General features: G+C 36.5%; 1 protein-coding gene across 5 annotated transcripts in view; it reads right to left on the bottom strand.

Annotated features, from left to right (window-relative positions):
- The window catches only part of BDP1 (B double prime 1, subunit of RNA polymerase III transcription initiation factor IIIB), a 51,215-nt gene that overhangs the window by 13,548 nt on the left and 10,760 nt on the right, over positions 1–26,907 (bottom strand). For 2 of the 5 annotated variants that reach the window (XM_067316418.1, XM_067316420.1), the window contains exons 7-32: positions 26,680–26,774; positions 26,012–26,066; positions 25,207–25,350; positions 23,293–23,577; positions 22,799–22,970; positions 21,553–21,712; positions 19,577–19,653; positions 17,990–18,134; positions 17,749–17,825; positions 16,864–17,023; positions 16,371–16,453; positions 14,982–15,213; positions 14,307–14,497; positions 13,409–13,616; positions 12,726–12,910; positions 11,935–12,151; positions 10,286–10,401; positions 9,386–9,605; positions 8,680–8,864; positions 7,246–7,462; positions 5,791–5,996; positions 4,383–4,770; positions 2,666–2,782; positions 2,330–2,366; positions 1,232–1,315; positions 335–566 (exon numbers count right to left, since the gene is read on the bottom strand). In XM_067316418.1, the coding sequence (XP_067172519.1) occupies positions 335–566; positions 1,232–1,315; positions 2,330–2,366; positions 2,666–2,782; positions 4,383–4,770; positions 5,791–5,996; positions 7,246–7,462; positions 8,680–8,864; positions 9,386–9,605; positions 10,286–10,401; positions 11,935–12,151; positions 12,726–12,910; positions 13,409–13,616; positions 14,307–14,497; positions 14,982–15,213; positions 16,371–16,453; positions 16,864–17,023; positions 17,749–17,825; positions 17,990–18,134; positions 19,577–19,653; positions 21,553–21,712; positions 22,799–22,970; positions 23,293–23,577; positions 25,207–25,350; positions 26,012–26,066; positions 26,680–26,774 (4,288 nt within the window). The remainder of the gene's footprint in view (positions 1–334; positions 567–1,231; positions 1,316–2,329; positions 2,367–2,665; positions 2,783–4,382; positions 4,771–5,790; positions 5,997–7,245; positions 7,463–8,679; positions 8,865–9,385; positions 9,606–10,285; positions 10,402–11,934; positions 12,152–12,725; positions 12,911–13,408; positions 13,617–14,306; positions 14,498–14,981; positions 15,214–16,370; positions 16,454–16,863; positions 17,024–17,748; positions 17,826–17,989; positions 18,135–19,576; positions 19,654–21,552; positions 21,713–22,798; positions 22,971–23,292; positions 23,578–25,206; positions 25,351–26,011; positions 26,067–26,679; positions 26,775–26,907) is intronic. The other 3 variants (XM_067316423.1, XM_067316421.1, XM_067316422.1) reach the window with 3 other exon arrangements.

Raw genomic sequence — 26,907 nt, 5'->3', positions numbered from 1 at the left:
GGCAGCAGTGACATTTAAGCAATATGCCTTGGCCTGATTAGTTGTTCAGTACTTTCAGAAAATGAGCTTAGTAAAGTAACAGTAATCCACATGAACCAAGTTCTAACACTCCCCTCCCCCCAGCCAAATTCCCCAAATTACATGTCAACATCTCATAAAAGTGGTAAGGAAAGTCAAGAGGGCTTTTCCAGATTACATAGCAAATTACACAAGCTGAGAAACCTTCACTAAAGCAAGATGCCTGAAATTCAAGAAACATGCCAGAAAGAACCTGTTAAAGGTAAGCAGTGTCAGAGGATCTCCCTCTCTAAAGTAATTAAGGTAGTAATTTAACCTGGTCTCTGCAGCATTTTTCTCAAAATATTCTTCGCCACCTGTTCTTGTGCCAGTGCTTTGGAGCTCTAGATTAATGTTGCTTCCATCCTCAGAAGGGAACAGTTCCTTGTTAGAAGTAGGGGAAGAAAGTAAATACTGACAAGAAATTACGCTTTGTTCTGAATAAGTACGGGTCACAAGGTTATCGGCCATGTGTAAATCATCTTGAGCAGGTAACATCTGTGTCCGTTCTGGTTAGAACAATAAACAAGACAGAAAAGCGTAATTAAAAAGACTCAGGTTTTGTAACTGTATAGAACCGTTTACAGATGATCAAACTTCATTTGATAAAATCTGCTTTCTCCAAAGATGTAAATTTCAATCCCAGGGAAATGCAGCCTTAAGGTCACAGTTTTTGGTAGTAAGGAGGCAGAGATTAATATTCACCCATGAAAGACAATTCTAAATTCTAATTAAACTGTCAGTCAAAAACTAGACTAAAAATTGGTAAATTCAGATTATAGCTAATTGGGGGGGGGGGGGGGGATATTTTTCAGGCTACAGACCAGAAAATACCACCAACAATTACGGACATTTAAGCTTGGTTCTTCTCTTTTGCCTGATTTATGTGACCAACACAGACTAATTCAAACACGTCCTTTCCTAAAAGAGCTCCCAGAAACATCTTTGTAGCAAAGTGCTGCAGCTGGCAGCATCCAAAACGGTGCCTCACTTTTCCCAGCCAGGCAGCGTTGCCTAGCCTATGTGTTACAACTCAGCAGGGCTAAATGTAGAAGAGACTCTTGACCTCCTTGCACAGCAGCATGTAGAAGCAGCTTTGTAGCCCCTGTTCATTCCTCCTTAGACAAACCCATGAAGTACAAGGAAGGCTTTGTCCCATAAAATCGGATCATACCTTCAGTGTTTATTTTTAACTGGAACGTTGGATCACCCATTGCAAGTAAAGTCATGGCAGCTTCAGTGCTTCCATCATTAATTCCTACAAAATTGTTCGCACACGGGTTAAAAATCACAAGCATATTTACCATTAAATTCACTTATCCACATTCAAAAAGCATTTGACATCATCAGTACAGTGAAGTACATATTTTTAAATAGTTGCCTTTCATGGATCAAGATACTTGGAGACAGACAGCAATTCTCATCCACTAAATCCAAACTATTGTAGAAACATTAAGCAGCATCACTAATCCCATTAATGAAATAGAAAGAGAAACAGTTTAGTCAAAGGCATCCATACCTTTAGTGTTGATCAGCAGTTTAGACTCCTGACTCTTAATCTCTACCCAGAATATCTCCCTTCACCTACCACTCGCTAACTGGTCATATAAAACAAAACATTTTCATCTTCCAAACCTAATGTAATGAAATAGATGAGCAGGAAAAAGGAGGTTTCCCCTCCTCCAAATGAGACAGTAACCCACTCAATTTCATCTGCTTCTTAGCAAAACTGAGAGCATATTTAAATTTCAAAATGAAAGCTACTCTAAAAAGTAATACATCAGTCAGGGTTTGTAACTTATCTCATATGAAAAGACTATTTGCTTCTGGAAGACTATGATAACCGTTTTCCTTCTCGCACATGCTATCTTACCAGTTTAAGATATTATAGTCAGAGACTATAGAGATGGCAACGATGAAGCTATGAATCTACCCATTCTTTGTACCGTTCAGTCACACATCAAGTGAATGCTGTAAGCACTTGCAAAGTTTCCTCTTCTCCTCACACAGCTAACCATGTAAAACTGATACTAGGGACACGGAAAAGGCACATTTTGATCCTGAGAAACAGCCTTGCAGTGCTTGGTTGATCAAACTGACAGAGAACAGTAAGGAAGAACTGGTTTAAGGCTCCTCCAAAACATTAATGCATCCCAAATCTCACGAGCATGGCTGTGTTAAAATATATGAACTTTCAAACTTCTATCAAGAATACCTACATATTGATAATAAGTCAATGAGCAAGACACAAACAAGTTTACTTCATATCTACCTTTGTCCTCTTCTGGATTTTCAGGAATGTTTGCTCCCTTAATGAAAAGAAAAAAAAAAGAAAAAAAAACATATCAAAGTTATATATAAAACAGGTCTGCAATTTTAATACAACGATTACCAGTAAATTCTCTGCCCAAAGGCTACTCTGGCTTCAAAATGGTGTTTTACAGATTGACAATTTTATTTATACAGTTTTCCTGTATCTGTGTCCCTCATATCTGTGAGGGACAGTTAAGAGTCTGTTAAGCTATACTGTTATAAGCAGGCATAGTAAACTGACACCGGCCATGTAGTTTTGTATCTGCTACAAAGCCAGAAAAAGAGACATTCTTACAGCTGGCGAGGTGTTCATATTTTCCTGCCTCTGCATCACTGGCTGGACAGACATGTGAGACAGACTTTCAACATCAGTAACCACCTGTACATCTGGGACATTCACAGATATTTCCAGCTGTAAAAATAATTTAATTAAAAAAAATTAAAAAGTATTTCGGTTCATGAGCCCCAAAAGAAAATTTGATGAATACAAGTTTTGGAGCCCATATACATTTACCAGATCTTGAACATTTAATGGGATTCCCTCCCAAAAATTAAGTTCTATAGTACATACCACGTGACTTGAGAAGGAAGGAATTATATGAACTGGAGGTATAACGCGTAGTACTGTAGTTGGAAGCAGACAGCCATAGGACCTTATTTCTAGTTGCTTATTATTCTACTGAACTAAGCTTTTTGGCTGATCTCTTTCATGCTGGTTATTTACCTCAAAAAGGTTTTGTTCGTTTTCTCACTTTTTCTGCTTTTTAAGTCTTCAGAAAAAAAGCAGTTCAGCCTTCCAAACTAAGTTTAGGGAAAATACACACACACGCGCACACACACAGAGCCTACATCATGTATGTATGTAGCAAAATTTTATCTGTACATATCTGTACACAGTGAATTTTTTTAATATATGTATGTGTATATACATATACTCATATCTATGTGAATATGTAAAGAAATTTATATACATATACATAGAAAAAAAGAAATATATATAATGTATATATACAGAGAATTTTTTATATAAAGTTTTGCCTGTATTCCTTTCCTCTTTAACACTGTCTCTCCATTGAGAACTTCAGTCACTTCACATTTCAGAAATTCAAGGACTCGAAATTTGACAGAAAGGTTACACTACTGCCGATGATATTCTTATGAAAAACACTGCTCAATTTGGGTAGTTTTCAAAGGCTTGCATTTTCACAGGTACTTTGCACTGACCTGCTTAAGTCTGACAGCTGAGTTCTCAGGTATCTAATCACATCCCTTACCCTGATGGCTCCTGTGTGTTAAACCAAGTAATTTGAACATCATCCCCACACTTAATATATTCCAAATCTTCAGGATGAAGGGAATGAGCAGAGATCTCCCTGCAACAGCTTTTCTGTCATTGTTTTAAAGTTTCCCTTGGTGCTTTGACTGAGCTTTCAATTCTCTTGCTCTTTTACCTAGAGCTAATTGCTTTTTTTTTTTTTTTTGTCACTTGCACACAGTATATAATGCTATGTAAGGCTGTAAGGCAGTTAAGTTTCTTGACTGAGAAGTGATTCTTGATTGGGAAGTTTCTTGATTGGGAAATGGGAGGAAGGAGGGGAAGAACACACACACACACACACACACACACACACACACGCCCCCGAAACATCTCCCTCATTTCCTAACATTCAAATGTAAAGTTGAAGTGCTCTATTTGTTCTATCTTGGGCCTCAAAACATGCAGTGAACACAGGAGCTTGTGCCTACATCCAATCCCAGTAAGTAAACCAGCGAACACCCTGCAGAGCTTTACCGTTCATAACATGAACTAGACCTTAGACTAATGGAGCATTTTGTTCAAAATCAAGTACGTGTTTCAACTAAGCATCCTTACTACTGTCAATGCCATTCTTAATGAATTAAACTAAGGGGGGGGGGGGGGGAAACAAGCATCCAGAGACGCAGTTACAAGAAAAGCATGTGTTTAAACAATCAAAACAAAAGTACACATGCACAACACAGCAACATCATACCTCCTCCATGGTTTCCTCTATCTGAACAGGAACAGGTTTTGGAGATCGAAGACCTACAGGAACAAACACAGGAGCTTTGTTTACTTCCTCTGGTGCAAAACATTGATCTTCATCATCTGGCTCAAAGTTATCAGCCTCCTCCTCCTCCTCCTCTTGCGAAGCTCGGAGAGTCACCAAGGTTGTCTTTGAACTTCTGTGCTCTTTCCCAGATTTCCTTCTATGAGCAGATTTCAGACTTTTGCCTTTAGTAACATTCAGTTTAACTTTTTGTCTTTGATTCCCCTTTTCATTGCGATCAGGCTCACATTCAGATGCAGAAGAAGAAGCAGTTCTTAGCTCCAAGACTCGTTTGGAGGCTATCCGTTTTGACAGTCTTCTGGACTGCCTTCTGAAGCACAGAACAAAGCATGTTTAAAAACAATGAAACATAAGACATTCCAAAAAAGGAATACCACAAATCAATATAAAGTCACTGAACAGAAAGGATCCCTATGACCAGCAATGCGATTCTAACAAAAGTTACTTTTTGAGGAAAATGTGTCCAGACACTATTTCATTAGAAATCCCAATTATTTAATGTATGTACAAAGTACTGATAGCATGTGCGTATTAAACAGTTTGAGTGTTAAAAGTCGCACAGTGCAATTTACAGGATGCAGAAGTCTTTGATTGAAAAAGGTGGATTAATTCTCATTTTGAGGGACTTGGAAGTTGCATGCTTTTTATATCGGGGAATATTTCCAGTTCTTTATTAAAACTGCACTAGGAACCCCAAATTGTGAAACTTTAGCTCATCCAACTTATGCCTAGAAATTAGGATCGTTAGCCAATAACTGCTTGTCTGCTTATGTTTCTCAAACAGCAGTCTCTTCAAGAATCAGTTGGTTACCATTTCCCTCCTCAAAGTGGGGAGCATGAACACTTTGGATACCAGAAGTAATTCCTCATCTCCCCCAAAAACCCAGCATCCTTGGAAGATGGGAGTGAAGAATACATAGCAGCAGAGGCATCCAGCACAGAGTTTTCATTTAGGACGTTACCACAATGCCTTTGTCCCCAGCGTGTGTACTTGAAGGTCCTCGCCTTTAAAATCAGGAACTCCTACAGTGGCACAGTACTAGCAAGGTGGGCCCAGAAGCTAAGACTGGTATGATACAGAGGGAGAAGAGAAAGTAGAAGCAGGAACTTTGGATGAGTTGGTGAAAGTGCTGGCGGCGCTCGCTGGATGAGAGTACAGACAAGGTAGAAGGCATGGGGATAGCTATGCGCACCCAAAGTATGGGAGACACAAGGACTGACATCCTGTATGTGCTTATAAACATTTTTAGAATTATGGCTAATAATTATATTTTAAAAACAAAACAAAACCAAATCAGTTGAGCTTAAAAGTCAGAATTAGTTGTTTTACCTTGTGAGATCATCTGACGTTTTCTCCCGAGAAGCAGAAGGCTGAGAATCTTCTTCCTGACTCTCACTCTCTGATGAAATCTCTGGAGACTGGAATTTACTTTCTTGCCTGATTCTTTTACAGGATGTTTCTTCAGAGTCTGTAAAATGATGTTTTCTTGTAGCCTCTGAGAAGGATGCAGCTTCCACTAAGTTACTAGAGTTTTGCTGAACAGATGAAACAATTATTACCACGTTAAGTGCCAAACATATTTTTAAATTGGTTTTAGTGACAAACAGATTTAAAAAACAAAGTTTGAGGTTCTTGAACACATGCCCAATTGTCACCTCTGCTGCTAGATTAAGACTTCTTCCTCCCCCTCCCCCCAGCCTCCTTTTTCTTTAATTTCAGGCTCTACAGTAAAAATGCCATTTCATGGCACCTGCATTCCCAGAGCTGCTAATTAACAGACCAGGTCTTCACTCAACTTATCATGAGTAGTAGCCCTTCAGCAGCTGGAAAGAGGAACTATCTTCTGTTTTCTAAAGCTACCTATTAATTTAGAGGACAATTTGAGGGAAGGGAAGAGTTATTTGTTTTCTGCCCTGGGAACAAGTTAGAAAGAAATAGCTACCCCAGTTTAGAGAACGGGGTTTGAACATTATTCAAACCCAAATAGAAAGGTTTCGCAGGACATAGGCAGCATTCTATTAAGCAGGATCATGTCACGAGTCTTCTTCTCCTGCAGGAGCTGTAGTGTCAAAATTTTGCTCGCTTACAGTATTTGCTTTGACAAAGTTCCTACAGAGCACTTCTCACAAAACAGTTGCTTGGGATGGAGGTAGAACTTTCATTTGAACGCACTACACAATTCTGTTCAAAACATGTAATTTTTTAAAACACATCAGTAGGTGCAGTTCCATCAACTATGGGCACTTGGCAAAAATGATACATTAACTGAAAATTTCTAGTGAACCATTTAGAAAATAAGGAACAACTTGATTCAGATACCATAACTACAGACAGAAAGAAGCAGTCTGGGCCAGCTCAGGTCTGCTGAGGGAATTTAAGAAGAAGGAAGTCTGAATAGGCTATTCAGGTATATACCAATAACTGTAACTATACTTATACAGATTTTACATAGTATTTGGTATTAGACAGCTGCCTTAGTTTTCATTGTTCAATGCATAGCAGACATTAAATTTGTTGGTAACAGGGTTAGCATGTCTTTATGCTAATGAAGACTTCTGGCCATGTATATGTAAAACTTAGAAAGACAGTACATATTAAACAGTCTCACAGTTTTTGGATTCTGAGTACATTTATTCAACATCATTTCCAATGGTGAAGTTAAAAAAGAAAAGAAGCACTTTAATTACTCACACACATATACTGGGTTTATGCACCATGAGTTCTAAGAAGTTAAGCACAAGAATTAAAGTATAAATTGGCCCAAACTAAACATTCAGCACTTACCATTGATACATCTGTTTTTTCTGACATCAAACACTCTTCTGCATTTCTAATCTCAGTGTCATCTTCATTTCTGCTTCCACCTTCTTCAGAATGATCTCTCTGTCTAGTAACTCTCATCAGGTTTGACTTTGGCTTCCAGAGGGGGTCCCTCACTTGATGCAAAGGTTTTGTATCACTTGATTTACTTTTTTCTCCAGAACTTAGTTTATCACTGGACCTACCAAATATTAAGATTTTAAATTTTAGTGCTCAGGCACTATTAAATAGACTGTACAAGCCTGGCTCACAAATAAATATTTAGTACCTCCACCCAGAAATTGACCTAAGTGTTCTGCATTTTTTTTTACTTACCTATTAAACTCCACTCACTAGGGGAAAAAAAGAGCAACAGAAAAAGGAGATAATTTGCTTTTCTTCAGTAATGGACCTTTCAGTTTGCTTTTGGACAAGCAGGTAAAACAACATAAAGTCAGTAACAGCTGAAAGTTTCAACTATGCCACCATGGGCCCCAAAAATTAAGCAGCCATGGAAGCATCTTCACTAATTCCAATGCTCAAGGTACTACTGTTTTTAAACAGGATGAAATTCTCACATCTCTTCAGGCACATTCATATCAGTAAGATTATTGAAATCTTGGGCTTTTAAATTCAAGACTGAGGAAATTCCCCATCAGAGAAGCCAGGAAGACTCAATAAGGTAAGGCTCTTTTCTTATTAACCCTTGCACAAAGACTCTGGGATATGACTGCAACACAAGTCATGAAAGAGATCCCAAGCAGAGATTCAGAAACAGAAAGGAACAAGAAGAGAATTTTAGAGAATAGTAAAATAAGTTGATCTTAGGCTGCTCTATATTAGTTAAGATTATGCAAAAGGTAGCTTATAACATAGCCCAGAACTGTTACAAGTGAATGGCACAATCTGCCCCATATTACACATACATAAAAAGCATCCCCTCCAACAAATCCTTGCATAAACTTCTCCTGCTGGAAAGGAAAAGTGAGAAGACTGGGAATATATTTAAGACAACAAGCTCATTGAGAACTGCTGTAGATAGAGTAACATAAAGTGAGCTTGTCCTCCTTTCAAGGGTCCACATCCATACTCTGCCGTACCTTAGGAGTGTGTTAGTGAAAAATTCAAACAGCTGAACTCTAACTGTTTGCTCCTACTGTCCTACTCCCACCTGCAAAATATCCTCTTCTAATGTGGAAAACGGTCTTGAGAAATTCTGCGATTCCTTTAAAAATATACTTAAAATTACATAAGGATGCCACCTAGTGACCTTCATGGCAGGTATCACATACAACTGATACAGCTCAGCCCACACTTCAAAAAGCAAGTGCTATATGAAAATAACTGAATAAATACATAAAGTTTGTTTTGTTTTGTTTTTAAGAGCTTTTTTTTTATTTTGTCAACAGGGAACTTTACCTCTCTGTGGTATCCTGAATGCTTTCTACAGTCTCTGTAGGTAGACACTCTTTTTGCTCTCTCTTGTGAGAGACTGGTGGTTTTTCAGGGGAAGGGAGTATTTCTGACTTCATACTTCTTGTATTTGTCTCTGGACTGTCATTCTTAGCTGAATTCCCCACAGACAATAATACTTCCATGTCATCCTTAAATTTAGGGAAAAAGACAATATTAGCACAAAACATATCATATGTAAAATAAACCATTGCAAGTTACAATCTAGGTGTTAATTTGAAACAAAACTTCACTCAAAAATTTTCTAGTAGTTTATGGCACCTATCACTGTTCCCTTTTCCTTTAGGGAAGACATCCATATATTCCTTTGTGACCAGCCATCAATGGATTCAGAAGAAACCCAGCAACAGAAATATGCCATGCACATAACTATTAATTATCATGTACATGACTGAAATTTTAAAGTTTAAGTGAATAACAGGATGAGTCTTTAGATTTAACAAAAAAAATGTAGACACGAGTAGTGCGTCATTAACACAGAATTTTAAGAGACATCATATTAGGGTGCAAATACCCAGCAAGAATATAATTCTCACTAGTCAAAAATTAATTTATAGGTTGAAAGCAGCTTATTTAGACACTTCATAACAACAGCTGGTGCAGAGATAAGTATCAAGAAGCACAGTCAGAAGGATCTAGACAGAATTCTCACTTTTGAGGAAAGAGGTTCCTCAGACTCTTCTACGACAGGGAGACTCTCTCCTTTTTCTGCTTCTTCTTCAACTGGAGCAGCAACTTTTGGCGGCACTGGAGATTCTTTTTTGCTATATGCTCTTCCTAGGTTTGGTCTAGCCCTCTGAAATCGATTCCTTAAGAGTTGTGCTGGTCTGAGGGCAACCAGCTTGCCTTCCAGGGAAATGGATTTTTCAGCACTAGTGCATTTAAAAAAAAAACAAAAGTCACTTGACTTCAGTTGGACGTGGGGAAGAAAACACTTCTGCACGCATTAAATTTTGAATCAACACTTATACAAGATGATTAGAAACTCTGATATACCGTATGTTTTGTTTAAAAATCAGGAAAACAGCCTCTATTTTTGGCATTTATGGTTAAGATTTGACAAGGAATAAGGAAATTTCATTGTCAAAACATTTTTGACAGCAAAAACAAATTTGTGTTGCTAATCATATCAACATCAAAGAACCTGCAACTTAATATATGTTCAAAAAATTTTTTAACACAAGCAATAGTAAAATTGAAGAGCACACCAGCACCAATAAAAGACAGAACTCTGGCACTTTGCAAAATTTATGAGCTTTACATGTATGATCACTGTACATGGAAATACAAACCCAATAATAGAAAAGCTTGGTCAAAAAGAGCATGAACTCAAACGGAGCAAGACTGTACCAGATAAACAATTACAAGTAGTTCAATTCAACTAAAAACGTATTCTGAAAACATGGCAAGAAGCTGTCAAGCAGGCACTGAAACCTAAGCGTTAGAGAAAGACAGGAAACAAGGAACAAAACAACTGACTTCTGCAGAAATGTCTAATTTATACACCAGATGAAAAATTTTTAAACATAATTTTGCTAGACTCTAACCTCACCTGCTTTGTTTATACAATGCATTTTCAGAAATACGGGGCACCTGAAGCTCCTCTTGCTGTGCCTGTTCCTCATCACTCAACACATCAGCTTGATGCAATATAACTTCATTTTCACCCTTTAATTTGCAACAAAATATAAGCATTATGCCTTGTAGCATGAAAAAAAAGGAGAATCAAGCAAATTTTTAGAACAGAAATGTGTTTTATTAGAAAAGCAAGCATAAACTACAGCTCTCACTGCTAATTTCCCGACGTGAACAAAGAAGAGAATCATGCTGTTTTATTGAGAGTAACCTGCCTGAGCACATAAATCAATTAAAAAGGCATGCAGGAACATAAGTTTTTTCAGTCCTGGGCTGCCTAGAGTTAGCCTCTTCACCACTACCATAGGCACCGAAGCATTATGGATAACACTTGTCTGTTTTTCACTCAAACCACTCTGTATTACATGGAGCACTAGGGAAACAATGCATAGAGGCCTCTGAAAAGGCTTTGGAAAACCTTTGAAATTTGGACACATTAGAGCACAGCACAGACACACCCTAGCTGTCACAAAATAACCTCAGACTCAGAAAGGTTTATTAGTTTTACTTCTGAAATTTGCCACACTGGTTCTACAGAGACACCACTCAAACACACCCCTCAGCACCCCAGGTCCCAGACAGCTTTATCAGCTTTATTAGCACAGAGGAGCATCAGACCTCTGCACCCTGCAGTGGCTCTACGCGTTTGTACCACACAGAGCAGATGCATGTGCACAGTCCACGGGCCTCAGGTCTAGAAGAGACAAAGCTGAACCGTAAGCAACTAACTCAGCTGGGCACGAGCAGTGCCCCTGGGGTACTGAGTGCATCTGCAGTATGTGTCTTCTGCTCCTCTCTCTCTCCTCTCACACAAGTACTCAAAGCTAGCTCTACACGGGTTCAAAAACAAGAGCAGCTGTACCTACTCCACAAATGAGTCAATCACAGAAAGTTCAGGCTACATTTGAGATCTCAGTCAACTCTGCACAGAACCAATTCACGCCTGCATCCATGGCATCATTCATCTGCAACCCACAAAATGGTTACAGAGAGTTTAATACTACAGTGGCTCTTAAGGATTTTTATACTTTTACAGCACCTAGTAAAGTGTCTGTCAGACATACAATGTAGGTAAATATCCTCTACTTTACACAGGTAAATTGAGTCAAACACTGTAATGGTGAAGCCAGGCAAAACTTAATTCTTACATAAAAATAACTGTTCCTCTGCCTTCTCTTGATACTTTATGCTGGATTCCTCAACACAGACTTGATTCATCCAAACAGAAAAGATAAAATGAGCAAAAACCTCATTTTTATACTGCTATATATAAAATGCACTTTTCTTCTAGAATTCCCTAAATGTGCATAATCCTTTCCTATCATGCAATCCAACCAAAAATCACATCCTCATTTTCCAGAGGATATGAGTAATACAGGTTGTAGATTTCATCATTTCATACCTGCATTATCTCAACATACCAGGGTTTTGGGGGGGTTTCTATACAACATGGCATTTCAGCTTCAGGAAATGCTTCTTAAGTGTTCTAATGTAACTTCATGAAACAGAACATGCAACCTGAAAGCAATTTTTTGGAGGCAAAGAATTTATTCTTATTAGACTTACGACAACAGACACAGCATTGGCCAATTCGTCTTTTTGCAACACCAGCTGCTCTGCTTGAGGTTTCTTATCCCACTCATTTTTTTCTGTTTGTAATTCCTTCCTTCCCACAGTCCTTCTTAAGTTTGGCTTGTGCCTCTGGAATCGGCCCCTGACTAACTGCACAGGTTGAAGAGAAGTTGGTTTGCTTTCTTCTTGAGTAGCATTTTTGCTGTCAAGCCTAAGTCAGACAAGAAAAAAAAACCCTGAAACTTAATATAAAAGCTTGCCATTAAAAACCACAGGCCAGTTATATTTACCTATAAAACACATCTCTGAATTTTTAAAAGAAACAGGTAAACAAAGGTCTTCTGAGTTTAACCTATACACAGAAATCTTTGTTTCATTAAGAAATGTAAAGCACCAGTCTAACTACTTCAACAACAGAATTAACTAACTCATTCACTGGAGGCATTGTCTTACTGTCCGCTTATTACTATAAAACCAAAGCAATTTTCACATGGTTTCTCTGAAAAGCAAACTAACATTCTTCTGCTTAAACTAAACGCATCTAGTGTTTCAGATGATTAAGTCAATTATGACAAAATACCAGCTGTAAAAATGAACGCTCATTAATTTGATTCATGGCATAGAAATAACTGGAATTTTAATATAACCGATGCTGAAACTATGAGAACTGTCATCTCATCAGGTATTTTTATTAGATTTTCTTTGCCAGTTAGAAATCCATTGGCACAATGATTGCCTTTTAACATGTCTTCATTGTTACAATTAAAAAACAGAAGCGGCTTTACCTTGCATCAGTAGCTGACATTTCTTCTTGGTTATCTACAGGTGGACAAGACTCGAGTTCACCATCTTCTGATCTTGAAAGCATCTCTGGGGACTGATAACTTGGCCTTCCAGAAATTTCCTGAGAGCCAGAGTTTTCCTTTCCTAAGGATTCTAATGACTGCAGGACTTCACATTTTTCTGTTCTCTAAAAAAGTAAAAACACATGAACCAGAAAAATTCATGATGCTAATTTAAACAGAAAAGGACATATCATGATGTTCATGAAGTTCAGTATTAATCACTAACATATTTCCTGCAGAGAAATTCCAATTAACTGCTTACTAATAACTTCCCAGGCCTTCCAAGAAAAATACACACTTGTTTCTTTTAAACTAAACTGATTTCTTCCAGATTTCTTCTTTGCCATCTTTTATTAGTACTTTTCTTTCTTCACTGTCATCTCTACAAGCCTACATCAGGTCAGAAAAACGTTTGGAAACATAACAAAATATACAATGGATGTAAGGTATTATTCCTCGCACAGTTAAGTGGAAGGTAGGGGAGTTTCTATTTAGAAAACTTCAGCTCTTGAAAAAATTTTGTTTCAAGAAAGATTAACTTGTGTTTTCAAAAAATCATCAGCATTCCCTTCAGTTCCACAAACCCAAAGGCTCAGCTAGAACTAAAGGGGAAAAAAGCTTACATCAGGAAGGGTGCTACATTCATTGTTACACTGCGTCAAACTTTCTTCCTTATTGCTATCAGTCTGTGATACACCTTTATTTACATCCAGCACATCCTTTCTACCAGTTATCTTTCCTAAATTTGGCTTTGGTCTCTGGAATCGACTTCTCAATAGCTGAGCTGATGAAACAATGGTTTTCTCCTCTTGCTTCTGAGGACCAGATTTCCTACAAAACAAAAAAATAAAAGTATGATCAAAGGCAGGGACAAGAGTGGCTCTCCAGGTCATACATGATGTACTTGTATGTGATTCTCTCCAATACAGGAGTCAAGTATAAAAATTCTTAGCTTTCTTAGAGCAATAGCCAAAGTAACTGACATTGAAAAAAGATCAAGCAAGGTCATATCAAACACATCACCAATCAAAAACCTGTGCATCTTATAAATGGTCAAAGACAAGTACAAAATGAACAGTTTCAGAACAACTGCAACTTCCAGTCACAACAAGTGTTTTACAGATTTCTTTCTTTGTCTAATCACATCTAGAACTACACAGTAGATTTACAATCCAGGTCTTTAAAAGCACAACTTAACAGGAAACCAAAACCCTATACTCAAGGATTTACATAAGCACATAGGGGTGTATTTTTAGGACTAACATGGAGAAGGTAAATACAGGAACTGGGCACCAGAAAAAAGGTATTTTTTTTTAAAAACTGCACTCAATATTATATGCCAACAACAGATAAATTTAGTACTTTCACAGGTGTTTTTTATTCTAGTATTGTCTCAATTAAAAATAAGTTGTATATCTATGATGAGTTTATAGCTGTAACAGTTTTAGTTGCTGGAGCTGAATGTAAAATACCTAGAGTTAATGTTTTTTAATCACCCCTCCATTTAAAAAACAAACTTACTCTGTATTGAAATCTGAAACATCATTCAAGACATCTGAAGATTCCTTTTCACATTCACAGCTTTCAACTTCTGAGGATTTTTTGGGGGAACATTGGCTTGCACGTATTGAGTCCATCTTCTCAGAATCTGCAGAGACATCCTCTTCTAACACCAAGATACATGGCTGAGTGTTTTCACAATCCATCACATCCTAAAAGGAATATAAATTTCACTCTAAGAAAAAAAAAAAGATATGCTCAACCTCCCCCTTAGAAGGGCGGGGGGGTTCTTTTAGTGCCTCTTCTACAAAAATGCTTAAAAAGATCTTACTTCCTGTGCAACCAACTAACATCACTAGATACTTTTAAAATAAAAATTCAAATTTGTTATTTTTCTATATACTATTTGAAATGGTTTCTTTTCTAAGACTATCCTTTCTGTTCTGCACTTCTCCATTGTGTTAGGGGTGGTATCAGATATGAAAAGTGGGATGCAATCTCTCTCCACGGAGAACAGGATCTAAATGCAAACATTCGGAAATTCTATGACATTTCAAATAATTCTGAAAGAACAATGTGGTAAGCATCTCGATCTTTGTTACTAAGGCATCTGCTTGGGCACCAGAGAAAAAAGCGTGCCTAACCGCACACTTCCAACCGCAAACACCTCCAACTGTTCAGGAGTAGGAAACTCACGTCTTTGAGGCATGAATCATTTTTTTCATTCCTAGGGTGAGTCGCACCCTTTTCCACTTCTCCACATGGAGTTTTCTCCTCTTCGGGATCTTTTTTCTGTGTTTGGACTTCATGCCTTGCAGCAGTTCTTCCTATATTAGGTTTTGGTCTTGGCATTCGGCCTCTCTTTAGCAGTGCCTGTTTCAGCACAGTCTGTTTGCTGTCCTCTTGTAAACCTGCTGTTTCATTAGACCTGGAAAAACACATATGATTCGTAAGTACATAAGATGTCTGAAAGTTGCAGGGATCTCAGAGAAGCAATATTCCCCCCACCTCTTCTCTTTGCCCCCACTTATTAACATACACTTACTTAGAATTGAGCTATTCACTGCTAACTTAGAAGTCAGAAGTATATCTGTTGGAGGCTGAAAGAGTACTTGAGAAATTAGCATTTGTTTGCCCTGTTCTTCTTTCCCCACAGGAGACAGGATACCACACTAGACAGACCTTTTCTCACCCCATAACAGGTTCTTCTCATGTTTCTATCTGCCTCTAGACAGACCTCTGACCCATAATAGCTCTTCTCATTTTCCTATCGGCCCTAGAGGCACATGAACTTAATTTAATGAAGGGCCCAAAGGGTTAAGTTACAAACATTCAGAGACTATACAATTAACTTCATCCATAATCTTACTAACATGAAAATGTCAGCAGCACATTATTAAAACCAGCAATCAGCTTTTATGCCTTTTCACCCTGAGCACTATGTAGCATGGTTCATGAAAGAAATAACAGCTAAAATATTTTTCTACCAGATCAAACCCCGGTTTACCTCCCTCCATCCTCTTCAACTATCCACCTTTAAAAATAAAAAGAACATGTTTTACCACCTTTCCTGTAAAATACACTCCTCAGAGCATTTACACTACAGCTACCATTTCTCCACTGAAGAGAAAAGCAGGAAACATTTCTTAATTAACATATGCATTAAGCTGCCCACACTTTTTTTTTTTTCCCCTAATCCCAGGCATCTGACACTTAATTACGCTTTAAGAACAAACACTTATTCCTATTATTTAAATAGGTAAAATTTTCCACCACTGAAATGGATGTATTTGAGTATTAAAGCTAGCGGAGAAGGCTTGTTTTAAAGGGACTAGCGTTCAATTTTTTTACATTTATCATGCTTGAAGTCTCATTTAAGAGCACTGCTTTAAAAACAAAAATGGTTAATCTATGTAATCCATGCATAAAAAAAAAAGGTTCTTTTTCTTCCCTCAACTTCCCTCTCACTGCAGAAATTTCTCAAGAAAGTTCTATAATTACCATTCCATATAATACTACCAGAAGTGAGAGGGATGGCAAAGAGCTGGAGAGCAGTGCGTGGCTCCTCATTTTTCACATACTTACCGAGACATTGTCTCCAAGACTTTATCACGTTTTCCTGCAGATTCTCCACTGGTAGTATCACACCCATTACTTTGGTCAGTATTCTGAATAGAAATAGAACATTAAGACATTAATTCTGTTACATTTATCAAGCACAGGATTACCCAACAAGCCAGATAACTGTTCAAAATAGGATATGAAATGGGATGCTATGACAGACACAGAAGATTCATAGGGTAAATTTCACATCAGCTAGAAAGGTGCAGTAAAATCTAGATCAAACATACAAGCTTGTATTTGCTGCAGGACATGAGAGATTACTGGCATCTACTATATGTGTGAAAAACTCCCAGCTTACCTGAATCCTCTAAGCAATATCACACTGTCACTGCAGATTAAGCAAGTGGTTGATTTCTGGTCACATTCAGCAAAAAAAGATAGTGTTGCAGTTACATTCAACAGGGATTTTTTTAGCTAAACACATTATTTTCAGTTATCTTATTTAATTAAATACCTTTCCAATTTCTTCCTTAGGCTCTGGATGGGACATTTTATCTTTTCCTGCATCTTTTTCAGGCTCTTCTTTCTTTCCAGATGCTCTTGTAATGTTAGGTTTAAAATGCTGTTGACACCCTCTAACTACTGTCTTTGCAATTACGGTTTTTTCAGGTTCTCTGCACAAGAGAGATTAGCAAAGGATTCACAACGATGATATTTACTCCCTAATATCAAGCCTATGTAGTACTCAGTGACCTGCACAGCTTTCTTTACTGGAAATGAATCTTATATTGCGTTGTCTTTGGAAAGATTTGCACCCACTTATGCAAGTTTCTTCATATGAGCACAAAATCTGCTTTGGTCTTGCATTGTGGAAATTTCATTTATTTTCCCATTAAGAGGATATAAAGTTATCACCTTCTGCCACCTTCTCTGAAAGATTTCAAAATACCACAAATGAGGACCTTAAGTAGACTGCATGCCATAGCTGCTTCTGCAAGCATCAAAAGCTGAGCCATTAGTTGGGAAACGAGGGTGGGAGAAAGTCAAAGCCATAGATCTACATTCCTAGTAAAGTCTGGTTTAGTCCTGTGCAACTCTGTCTCACCTCTATATTAATGTTCAGTTACTGCTATTTTTCCCCCAAATTCCAAGCAAATTTGACTCTCTATAAAGTAATGCTTTCTTCACCTTCCCAAGAAAGAAGCACGTAGCCTCTCCAGTAGTACCATTTGATACCATCCAAGAAAATGCAGAAGCCAAATATAAGATGAATACAAATCTTCCCAACTAGTGCTGCATAAAGACCTTTTTATAATAGCACTAAACAGAATAAATTAACAATTATAGTCAAAGTTGTAAGTTAACACCAGTAGACTAGAAAAATGAACTTAATACTCACTCCGATTTAGTCTCCAAAACTACGTTCTCTACTTCTGTGATTTCATTTCTGTTACTTCCACTGTCTTCCACGATGCACTGAAATTAAGACAAGAAATATTATTCTTGGACAAATGAACAGATACCTCAAAGGCAGTCCTCAGAACCCATATTAGAGTGTAGTTAGTCCACAGGATCAGCACTGATCAAAATGGATACAATATCAACAGTATAGCATATTAAGCAACATTTCTCCTCCTGACCTTTTCAGTTTCATTCACAAGCTTTGAAGAGGAAGTCTCAGCCTCCAGTTTTTCTTGGGTTGCTGCTTCTCTCCTTCCAGATGATTTTGCTAAATTGGGTTTAGGTCTTTGAAAGTGCCCTTTGGGTGCTGGCTTTTCAGTTTCCCTTAAGACATAAAAAAAGGGATTTTATATTATTGCTGGAGAGAAAGTTAATGTTTCATATGGTCCAAGATGTACTTAAAGAGCAGCATGGACTGAATGGGTAATAAAGATACAGTTTTTGTCAGTTTATTAGATCACTCTTAGAATATATGTTATTACTTAAAGGATAGAATCTCAAGTAAACCTCAAGACCTTTGCTGGCTTTCACTGGAATCCAATTTTAAAATACCAGAAGGAATTGTCTCTTGCTGCTACAGTAGGAATACCTCCTTCCCTGGGGATTCAGAATTGAAGCTAGTGAGAACAGGCTTACTGATTTCAATAGAAACTAAAAATTAAACAATAGTAAGATGCTTCAGAAGTACAACAGATTTACTTCATATACAAAATTTTCTGTCCCCCTTTCCTGTCCCTCCCCTTTCAGGGCTATCAAATTCACAGAACTATGATCTGCTGTTTTCAAACTCTTTGTCCCACTGCCAGCACCCAAACGCTCTTGAAGAATGAGAAGCACATATCAATCTCTGCATCCTTAATGATTGCAGTAGAGTTTCCTAGATTCCACACACTGTTTACCAGAGTCAAAAAAGTTGTCAGTAAGATTATCAATAATCTTCAGATGGGGAACTACTACCTTATCTTATATATTTCCTAAGACAGGGCAAATAAAACTGTGACAATCCTTTCCATGAGAGTGACCTGTCCTTCAATAAGGGAAGGACAGAAGGATGAAACTTCATATTTAGAAGTGCTGCTAACTAAATGTAAACTAGAACATTATCTCTAAATCAACTTTAAAGAATCATACTATGGATTTTTAAGTCTCTGATCATATTAACTGGAAACCTTAGGCACACAAGAGGATTGAGCACCACTGCTCAGTTACAGACATCCCTGTAAAAAATAGTCACAAAAATTAACTTCATAAAGGAGAATAGTCAAGACAGATGGGAGTACCTTCCAGAGAGATGTCCTTCAACTTAGACTCTTGCATTAAATTACAAAGAGCAACAGTGCCCAATTATAAAGGTATGAATACATTATACATGTGGGGTGTGCAGCTAATGAGCTCTGATGGACATCTGCCAGTTTCAAAGAAACCAACAAGGCCCTTTTTTAAGCCAACTTTCACAACTGACATTCCCATGCAAAATGGCAAAACTTCTTCAGAGAAATCTCTCTTGCTGTAACTGACCGTAGAAGGACTAGCATTTCTAAGCTTAGTTAAGTCTTCCTCCTCATTCTCAGGTAATAGTCTAAGCTTTGACCAAAGTACCACTCCTCAGTAATCAAAATTCCTACCAAAAGTCCTTCTTGAATAAGGAAGAAAAGCCATCGTGCTCTACCATCTAATCCTAGTATGATTAAACAGAGTTTATATCCAAATTAAGTAAATGCAAGTTTAGCTCAAGTACTAACGCAAGGTAAAATAATTCTACTCACATTATTTCAGACTGAAAATCACCATTTGATGCACTCTCCTTTTCATCTGGTTTACATGAGTCATATACATCTTTGTTCTGAGTAAGAAAACAAACAAGTGTTTATTACTTCAGCTTTCCAACATTGAAGAACCCCTTGCTGTAAGATAATGACAAGTAGAAACACGAACAAGACTCCTCTGTCTTTTAATCTGGTGAAGCTGATAACGGACTCTTTAGGCAGTATCAGCTATTACTAGTTTCCAAGTCCAGTATTTAAGTCTTTTTCCTCAGAGATGACTGACCATAACTCTGAAAATGAGAGGGGAAAAAAAAAAAATAAAAAATCACAGCATAGAAACCTAATCACAAATACAGCAAAGTTTATATAGAATTTATTTAGTGCATTAAGATAAAAACCTATTGAATAAAGATATTTTTCTCTCCTTTATCCACTTTTTCATCCTGTTAATAGAATCATCTTTCACACTACTGGCTGGCTGGCTATTTCAAATCAAGTCAGTAATTGTGTTCCATTAGTTTTAATTTAAGTTAACCATAGCAGGCCAAAAGAATTGTAACTGAATAGTTGATCTTTTGAAATTACCAGTTTTGCAAGATTTTAAGACTTTCTTATGTCAAAGAGCCATAATTAATTTGTTTGAAAGCTTAGCTACTTAATTATGTTCAGCTGATGTATATGGCACATTGACCTGTTCAGTTCGTTATTTTTTATAAATATTATACCAACTAATATCAAGAGAATGCATTGTTCTAACACTTCCCACTACAAGCATTTAGTATTTATGAAGATATTAAGTAGTTATTTTTCTATTAGGAATGAAGAAATTATTTTAGGAAACAGAATCTAAAATAGAGGCCAAAGCATTAATAATTTGCCCAAGACCTTATGGAAATGTTAACACTTAGAATTTCCTGATCTCTCACATCAAGTTTTATCCATAAAATCATTTTTCATCTTAGAAAGCACAAGAAAAGTAATTCATTCCCCCCCACACAGGCCTTCAAAGAGGATGCTATCGAGTTCCAAAAATGAGTTAGTGATAAAAGGACAGAAGAATGATCAGAGAAACAGAACATTTTCCACATAAGGAGAAATTTAAGACCAGGACTCTTCAGTTTGAAAAAGATACCACTGGATAAAACAGCACAGCAGTAAAAACAAGAATAGCTTGGAGAAGATGAACAGGAATATAATAATGGAAGTAGAGTGCATCATATTAAGCTATCAGGCAGCAGGCTTAAAATAATCTGAAGAATATACTTTTTCATGCAATGCATAAAATAAGGAACTCTCAGCTGTAGTATGCAGTTAATGACAGAAGTACAGATAGATCCAAAAAGTCAGCTAGACAAATGGATGGATAAGAGGTCCATCAAGGGCTATGAAAGAAGCCAGATGCAATTTCAAGAAGGTCCTAAACTGCTAGCACTGATTAGAGCATACCTGAGGAAAGATCATTCAATCTTGGTCCAGTTTCCTATATTTTTCCTGAAACACCTCATACCAGCCAGGGATGAGAGGATACAGAGGTCTACATTTTGAGGCAACACAGACAGTCCTATACTCTTCCCATCCAAATCAGCTGTCAACATCACAGACCAGCAGAAACTTGCCCCAAGGCAGCACATCAAACTTCACCGCTGATATTATAGTGCTTCAATTTTTGATATTATAGTCCTTCAATTTTGAATAATTAAACTGTTTAAATGTTCAAATCATGAGATAAGCCAAACATGAACATTATACTCTGAATAGGTTTAGTATAACAAAAGCAAAACAAAAACAAAAAAAAATTAAGGCTAACTAAATTAAAAGCATTTAAATTTTGTTGATGGTCTCAGGTTTGTTGCCTTTTGTGCACCAAGTGGTAAAAACATTACAAAAACATATCGAAAAACAGCTTTAATTTACATAAACACTACTAATGGTAAACAGAAAGATCTTAAGAAAACAGAATCACTTAATAAAAATACCTTTGCTTCTGCAGTTTCTTCAGACTGTCTTTCCTTGTTTTTAATCTTTGAAATTGGGAACTTTGAAAGCTGGCTTTCCTGTGGTACTTCATCTCCAATATCTAGCATTCTCAGTTTAGCAGATTCTGTTTCTAGCATACTATCATTGCCATCTTGAAAGCTGAAATCAATAAAAGCACATGAAAACATAAATATATTTTAATAGAAAGCTAATATTATTTACAGATTAAGTTGCACAGTAAAATTTAGATTTACAGCAGTATGCAATTTCTACAGATTAGATGCTTGTCAGATTCTCTAAAAAACCTGTAACTTGTAGTGATATCCTCATGACATGAGCTTTAAAACCACTTTTGTACTTTTGCAATGCCATTACAAGAAGAGTTAAAAATACCATCCGTATATTCTAGACTAGATACAGCCTTAAAAACAGACTTTATAATTTAAAACACTGTACACAAAAGAACTTTCCTGATCTTCCATAACAATCTACATTGAGTTCAAAAATAAGAATTACTCTGTTCTTCCATATACCTCCTGTGAGAGATTAAAGCCTGTAAATGTTTCAAGAAAACTGTATGAAAACAGCAAACAATTACAATATAACTATATAGAGCACTTAACATGCAAAATTCCAAAGCAGCAGGGACAGCTTCACAGAAAGTTTTTAGATTTACCACTTTCATATATAAAAAAAATAAAATAAAATATTCACATTCTTTCTGGTAAAAAAAATGCCCAAAACTGAGACTAAAATCTTGCCTGTCAACCCAAGAGGCAAGTTCAGCACAAATAAAATCTGAGCAATTTTCCTTTCTCACAAGGAAACCCCTATTAAAAAATTCCAAGTGTATAGCAACACTACCGAGCAACATTACCAAGCACTCTTTTGAGAGAAATATTAGTAGTACTGTTAAGAGTTTTAAGCCAATGTTTAGGATAGGCCAGTCTTCAAGCACTTCACCCCCCCACCACCAGCACCCTCCAAAAAAAAGAAAGTAATTTTGGATGGGATTTTAATGTTGATGTAAACTGATTTACAAGGAGAGCATCAGGGCAGAGAATGCATTGAGGGTGTAAATTGAAAGCAAATGATTACAACGTAGCAGGGCACACCTTCGCAGTTCTGAGAAACTGAAAATCCTGCCCATCTATGTCAATTAACATGATGGTAAGAATCAGCAAATTCAAGCAATTTTAAAAAATAAACCATTTTAAAGCCTAAGCTTTCTATTGCAAAAATTACCTGCATAAATTGAGATCGCTTTCAGTTATGCCATCCACCGGTAAACAGGATTCTGATCTCTCCTCCTCTAGAACAGGAGTATGGTCTTGCTTTTCTTCAGTAACATTGTCCAGTTCTTCTCCCAAGGTAGTATGACCATCACCGTTTGTATCACATACTGAACTTTTTCCTACTAATAAATAAGAATGAAATCAATTTGGACATTCTGGGTAACAGCACAGAATTCCAATTCTCACATACCAGCTACAATCAAGAACAAAGAAAATCCCAGCAGAAATTACATAATTAAAGTTTAAGAGACTTGCTCTCAGCTAAAATAAAACATAACATTTAGATTTAGTATGAAAGCTAACTTCTTGAAAGGCACAGTTCTATAACCTTTCAAGGAAGATCAGTAACAAAACAAAATCCCAGTTCTCATTTTTAAGACTATAGTGTCTTTACATAAAGACTTTGTATTTGAAGATTTACAGGCGAGTATTTTTGTCTCTTACTTTTCTTAGAGGATTTCCCTTCGACAGCAATTTTTGAAGGGACTGCCGTCTCTTCTGGAAGATTCTCCACTTCCTGTTCAAGATCATCTTTTCTCCCTCTTTTTCTCTTCTTTTTTGCTAACGCTGGCTCTAATGCATCCTGTTCTTCCGTCCGTTCAGAAACACCCAAAGATTCTTCATTTTCCTTCTCAGCTGTCACAGCATCTGCTTCTGTTTCTCCATCAGAAATTCTGGCTTTCTGAGAATTATCTCCATCACTAGCAGCTTCTGCACTGGCAGCTTTCGCTATTGAGACAGTATGGTTCCTGATTAATAGGCTGATAAAGTATTAGGAGCCATAAATCTCAAAGATATTTCCAATAGCAACATCTTTTGAATTCATGTATCAGTGTTGATAGATCATTAGGCATACAAGCAGGTTCATAAGTCAGTCACTGATTAAAAAGAAAAGCTTCAGCAGAGATTAACTGCAGCACTAAATACAGAACACATTCTGTGCATAAGATAACACTTCCATCAGTGTAAAGTCAATACAGGATGTATTAAGCAAATGTTCTTGTTCTAATACTTTTTAGGAAGTTACACAATCACTTTTAGGTCCACGAAAAATAGGCATTGCCATCCCTGAAAACAATTTTCCTGTCTCTACAGAAAAAGGTAATTATGGCTGCAGAAAGTATGCCATAAAAAAGTAATTTTGATCAAGAGATTTATTTTAGTTAATCATTTATTTGCATAAGAAAGCTTAATTATTTTCTAGCTAAAAATTTGTAAGTTCTTTTCCTGCTTAACCAGCTTCTAAAATTCTTCTCCCTCCCTTTTCCAGAACATTTTGGTTGTCATCGTGTATTTATGTAGAACATCACACAACCACCAAGTACTTTCTCTCCACCATTTTTATTATTCTTATACATGCTTTCTTAATTCTTATACATGCTCACACTATTTTACACACAAAATACAATTAACCTATAATTAAAGACTACGAACAGAATTTCTACATGTAGCTATAAAACCTACTATGTGGGACATTTTTACTAAATTGGATCTGAAATCAAGGCTAGAGAAAGGCAACAATCTTTTAAGAACTAAATCAATTTTTAAGAATTTTAATTTTAAGAACTAAATTGAGATGTTACTTCCTAGCTAGGATCCCTTTTAAGGGCTGTTCACTTGTTTCTTCCACAAGAACCCATTTCCTTGTTAATGGTATTAAGAACAAATATTCAGGAAAAAAAAAAAAACCACAAAATTAACAGGGAATTCAATCAAATGATGTCAGTCCAATTGTTTTTAATTTAAACACATCTGTGAAAAGTCCTTTCACAGGTACTAAAGTAGTAAGACACTATACAATGATCAGCTGTAATTAAACATAATCTTTATACTTTATTTTAAACAGACAAGAAAACAAAAACAGCTTTTACAAGATTCCCTGAAAAGAATTATAGTCTTCAGATTTTAGGGGTCAAAATGCAGCTAAAGGAGAAACAGCATCTTAAAAAAAAAAAAAGTTAAAATTTAAATGAAAAGTCACAGAAGAAAACAAGGTTTTGGCCCAAGGATTCTAAAAGGTGAGTTTACCAGTAACTCATGAAGATACTTATTAATTATTAAATTAAAATATCCCTTTTAGTAGTCCAGTGTTTCAGATGCCGGAAGAGCAGTAATCTTAGCGTGGCCTACAGAAAGCACCCCTCAAGAAACTGGTTGCTAACAATTATTACCATCCTGCACATAAGCAACCTACATCTGAAAAAGAATTACACTATGAACCCAGAATTCTCTTGCCCTATTCAGAACAGGGGAGAAAAAGATCCCCTATGCGATTTTTACTTTGTTAGCAATATATTACTGAAGCAACATTAACACCACTGCTCCATAATAGTATCCTCAAGCATTCTTTTGAAGTACCTTTTGGTTTCTTCCGAGTCCTTGACGGCCTCTTTTCTTTTGGCTTCTGGTTTTTAGCAGTCTTTTGCTTCCTCTTTTCCTCATCTGCCAAGACCTTCTCAAGCAGCTGAGCAAAAAACTCAAAATCAAAGGGCCGCTTTTCTTCTGTCCAATTAAAACAAAGAAATGCAGGAGATTTTGTAGCTGACAATCTTCCCAAATTTCTGCTTTTGTAAAATAATCACTGGTACATGTTATGATATTTAAAAGCAACAATTACATATTTAAACAGAGAATTCTTTTTGAATATCACTTGAGCAGAAACTAGATAGAGGTGACATATAAGGACTGTGGTAGCTTGTTTTTAAAAAACAGATTGCAGAAAGGGTACAATATTTAGCAGTTTAGAAAATCTGAGAAGTGACAAATACATAAATTGTACCATAGTATCAAATAATGAATTAATGTGCTAATCGAAGACTTACGTGGCCCATTCAAAAAACATATAAAGCATTTAAAGAGTCTCAAAGCAGTTTACAATTAGTAACTGTGCTCTAAATTCCAGTGAACCAGAATAATCTTTAACTGAAAGTTTATATCAATCTCATGTACTGGATCAATACAAAGCCACAAATTAAACCTAAAGATCTTACTGTGAATTATACTTGTTATAAAAACCATGAGAGTGTAACTCCTAAATTCATTTAAGAGCAAAAACTTTTTCATATAATTAATTCAAGCCAGACAAAGCACAAAAATGACAATGAAGAAAGATGACTGCATTTAACTGAGTCATCGTGGGGTGGGGTGCGTTTTCTTTACTTACTGAAAGCTTTGTCTATCCTCCATCCATTTGCTTTTTCCTCACGTTTGAACTTATTCTAAAAATAAAATTTATGTTTATCTTTAAATAAGCAAGAAATGCAACAATATAACTGTTTGTATAACACAGATCAAGAGGAAGTTTTTAAACTTTTTTCTAGTAATAAAATTTTCTAGGAACTGAAGTTGTTAAATCTTACAAGCATGCTCACAGAACACAAAAGTTTTTGTCATTAATTTTTTACACAGAAAGCTAAAATTTGTTTTCTGTCATCAATATGTATCACTAGCTTATTTTTGGTTATTTTCAACATCTTCCTCCATCCATCCTCCTTACTTCCAGTCCAGGCAGAGGTTGAAATACAGAAGTTGTTACCAGCTGGACACCAAGAGAGAGGTAACAAAAAAGAACCTCAAACGTTATCCACTACCAGCATTTTTCAATTAAAATAAAATCAAGACTAGCTATATCTGCTTATTAAATATGGTTATCAGAATGTAACCCAGCATATTCATATTTCAGATAGTTATTCCTGGAAATGGTTATTAAAAGCATTACTCCAGAGCCAATTAGCATCAAAATTATCAATACTAATAGGAAACACAAGAATAGCAAACAAGAAACAGAAGAGTTAAAAATAGATGTTTATGATTGGGTGCTTTAATTTTTACCTTAATTTCTGCTCTGGCTCTATGAGGAAACAGCTGCCCGATCAAGGAGAAGTCTGTTCCTACCATACTGATAGCTAAAAAGAACATGTCTGTCTCTAGGGAAAAAAAAGATAGATAATATTTAAGAGTACTTACAGTTGTTATCCTTCTTACTATCTAAAATAAAACATTTTCCAAACTATTAATACAACTAGATAGATAACTCATAGAGGAGACCACCCTTTGATT

Source organism: Apteryx mantelli, chromosome Z (assembly GCF_036417845.1).
Source record: "Apteryx mantelli isolate bAptMan1 chromosome Z, bAptMan1.hap1, whole genome shotgun sequence".
Lineage (NCBI taxonomy): Eukaryota > Metazoa > Chordata > Aves > Apterygiformes > Apterygidae > Apteryx > Apteryx mantelli.
Note: the sequence above shows the minus strand (reverse complement) of the source record. Positions and strands in the feature narration are given on the sequence as shown.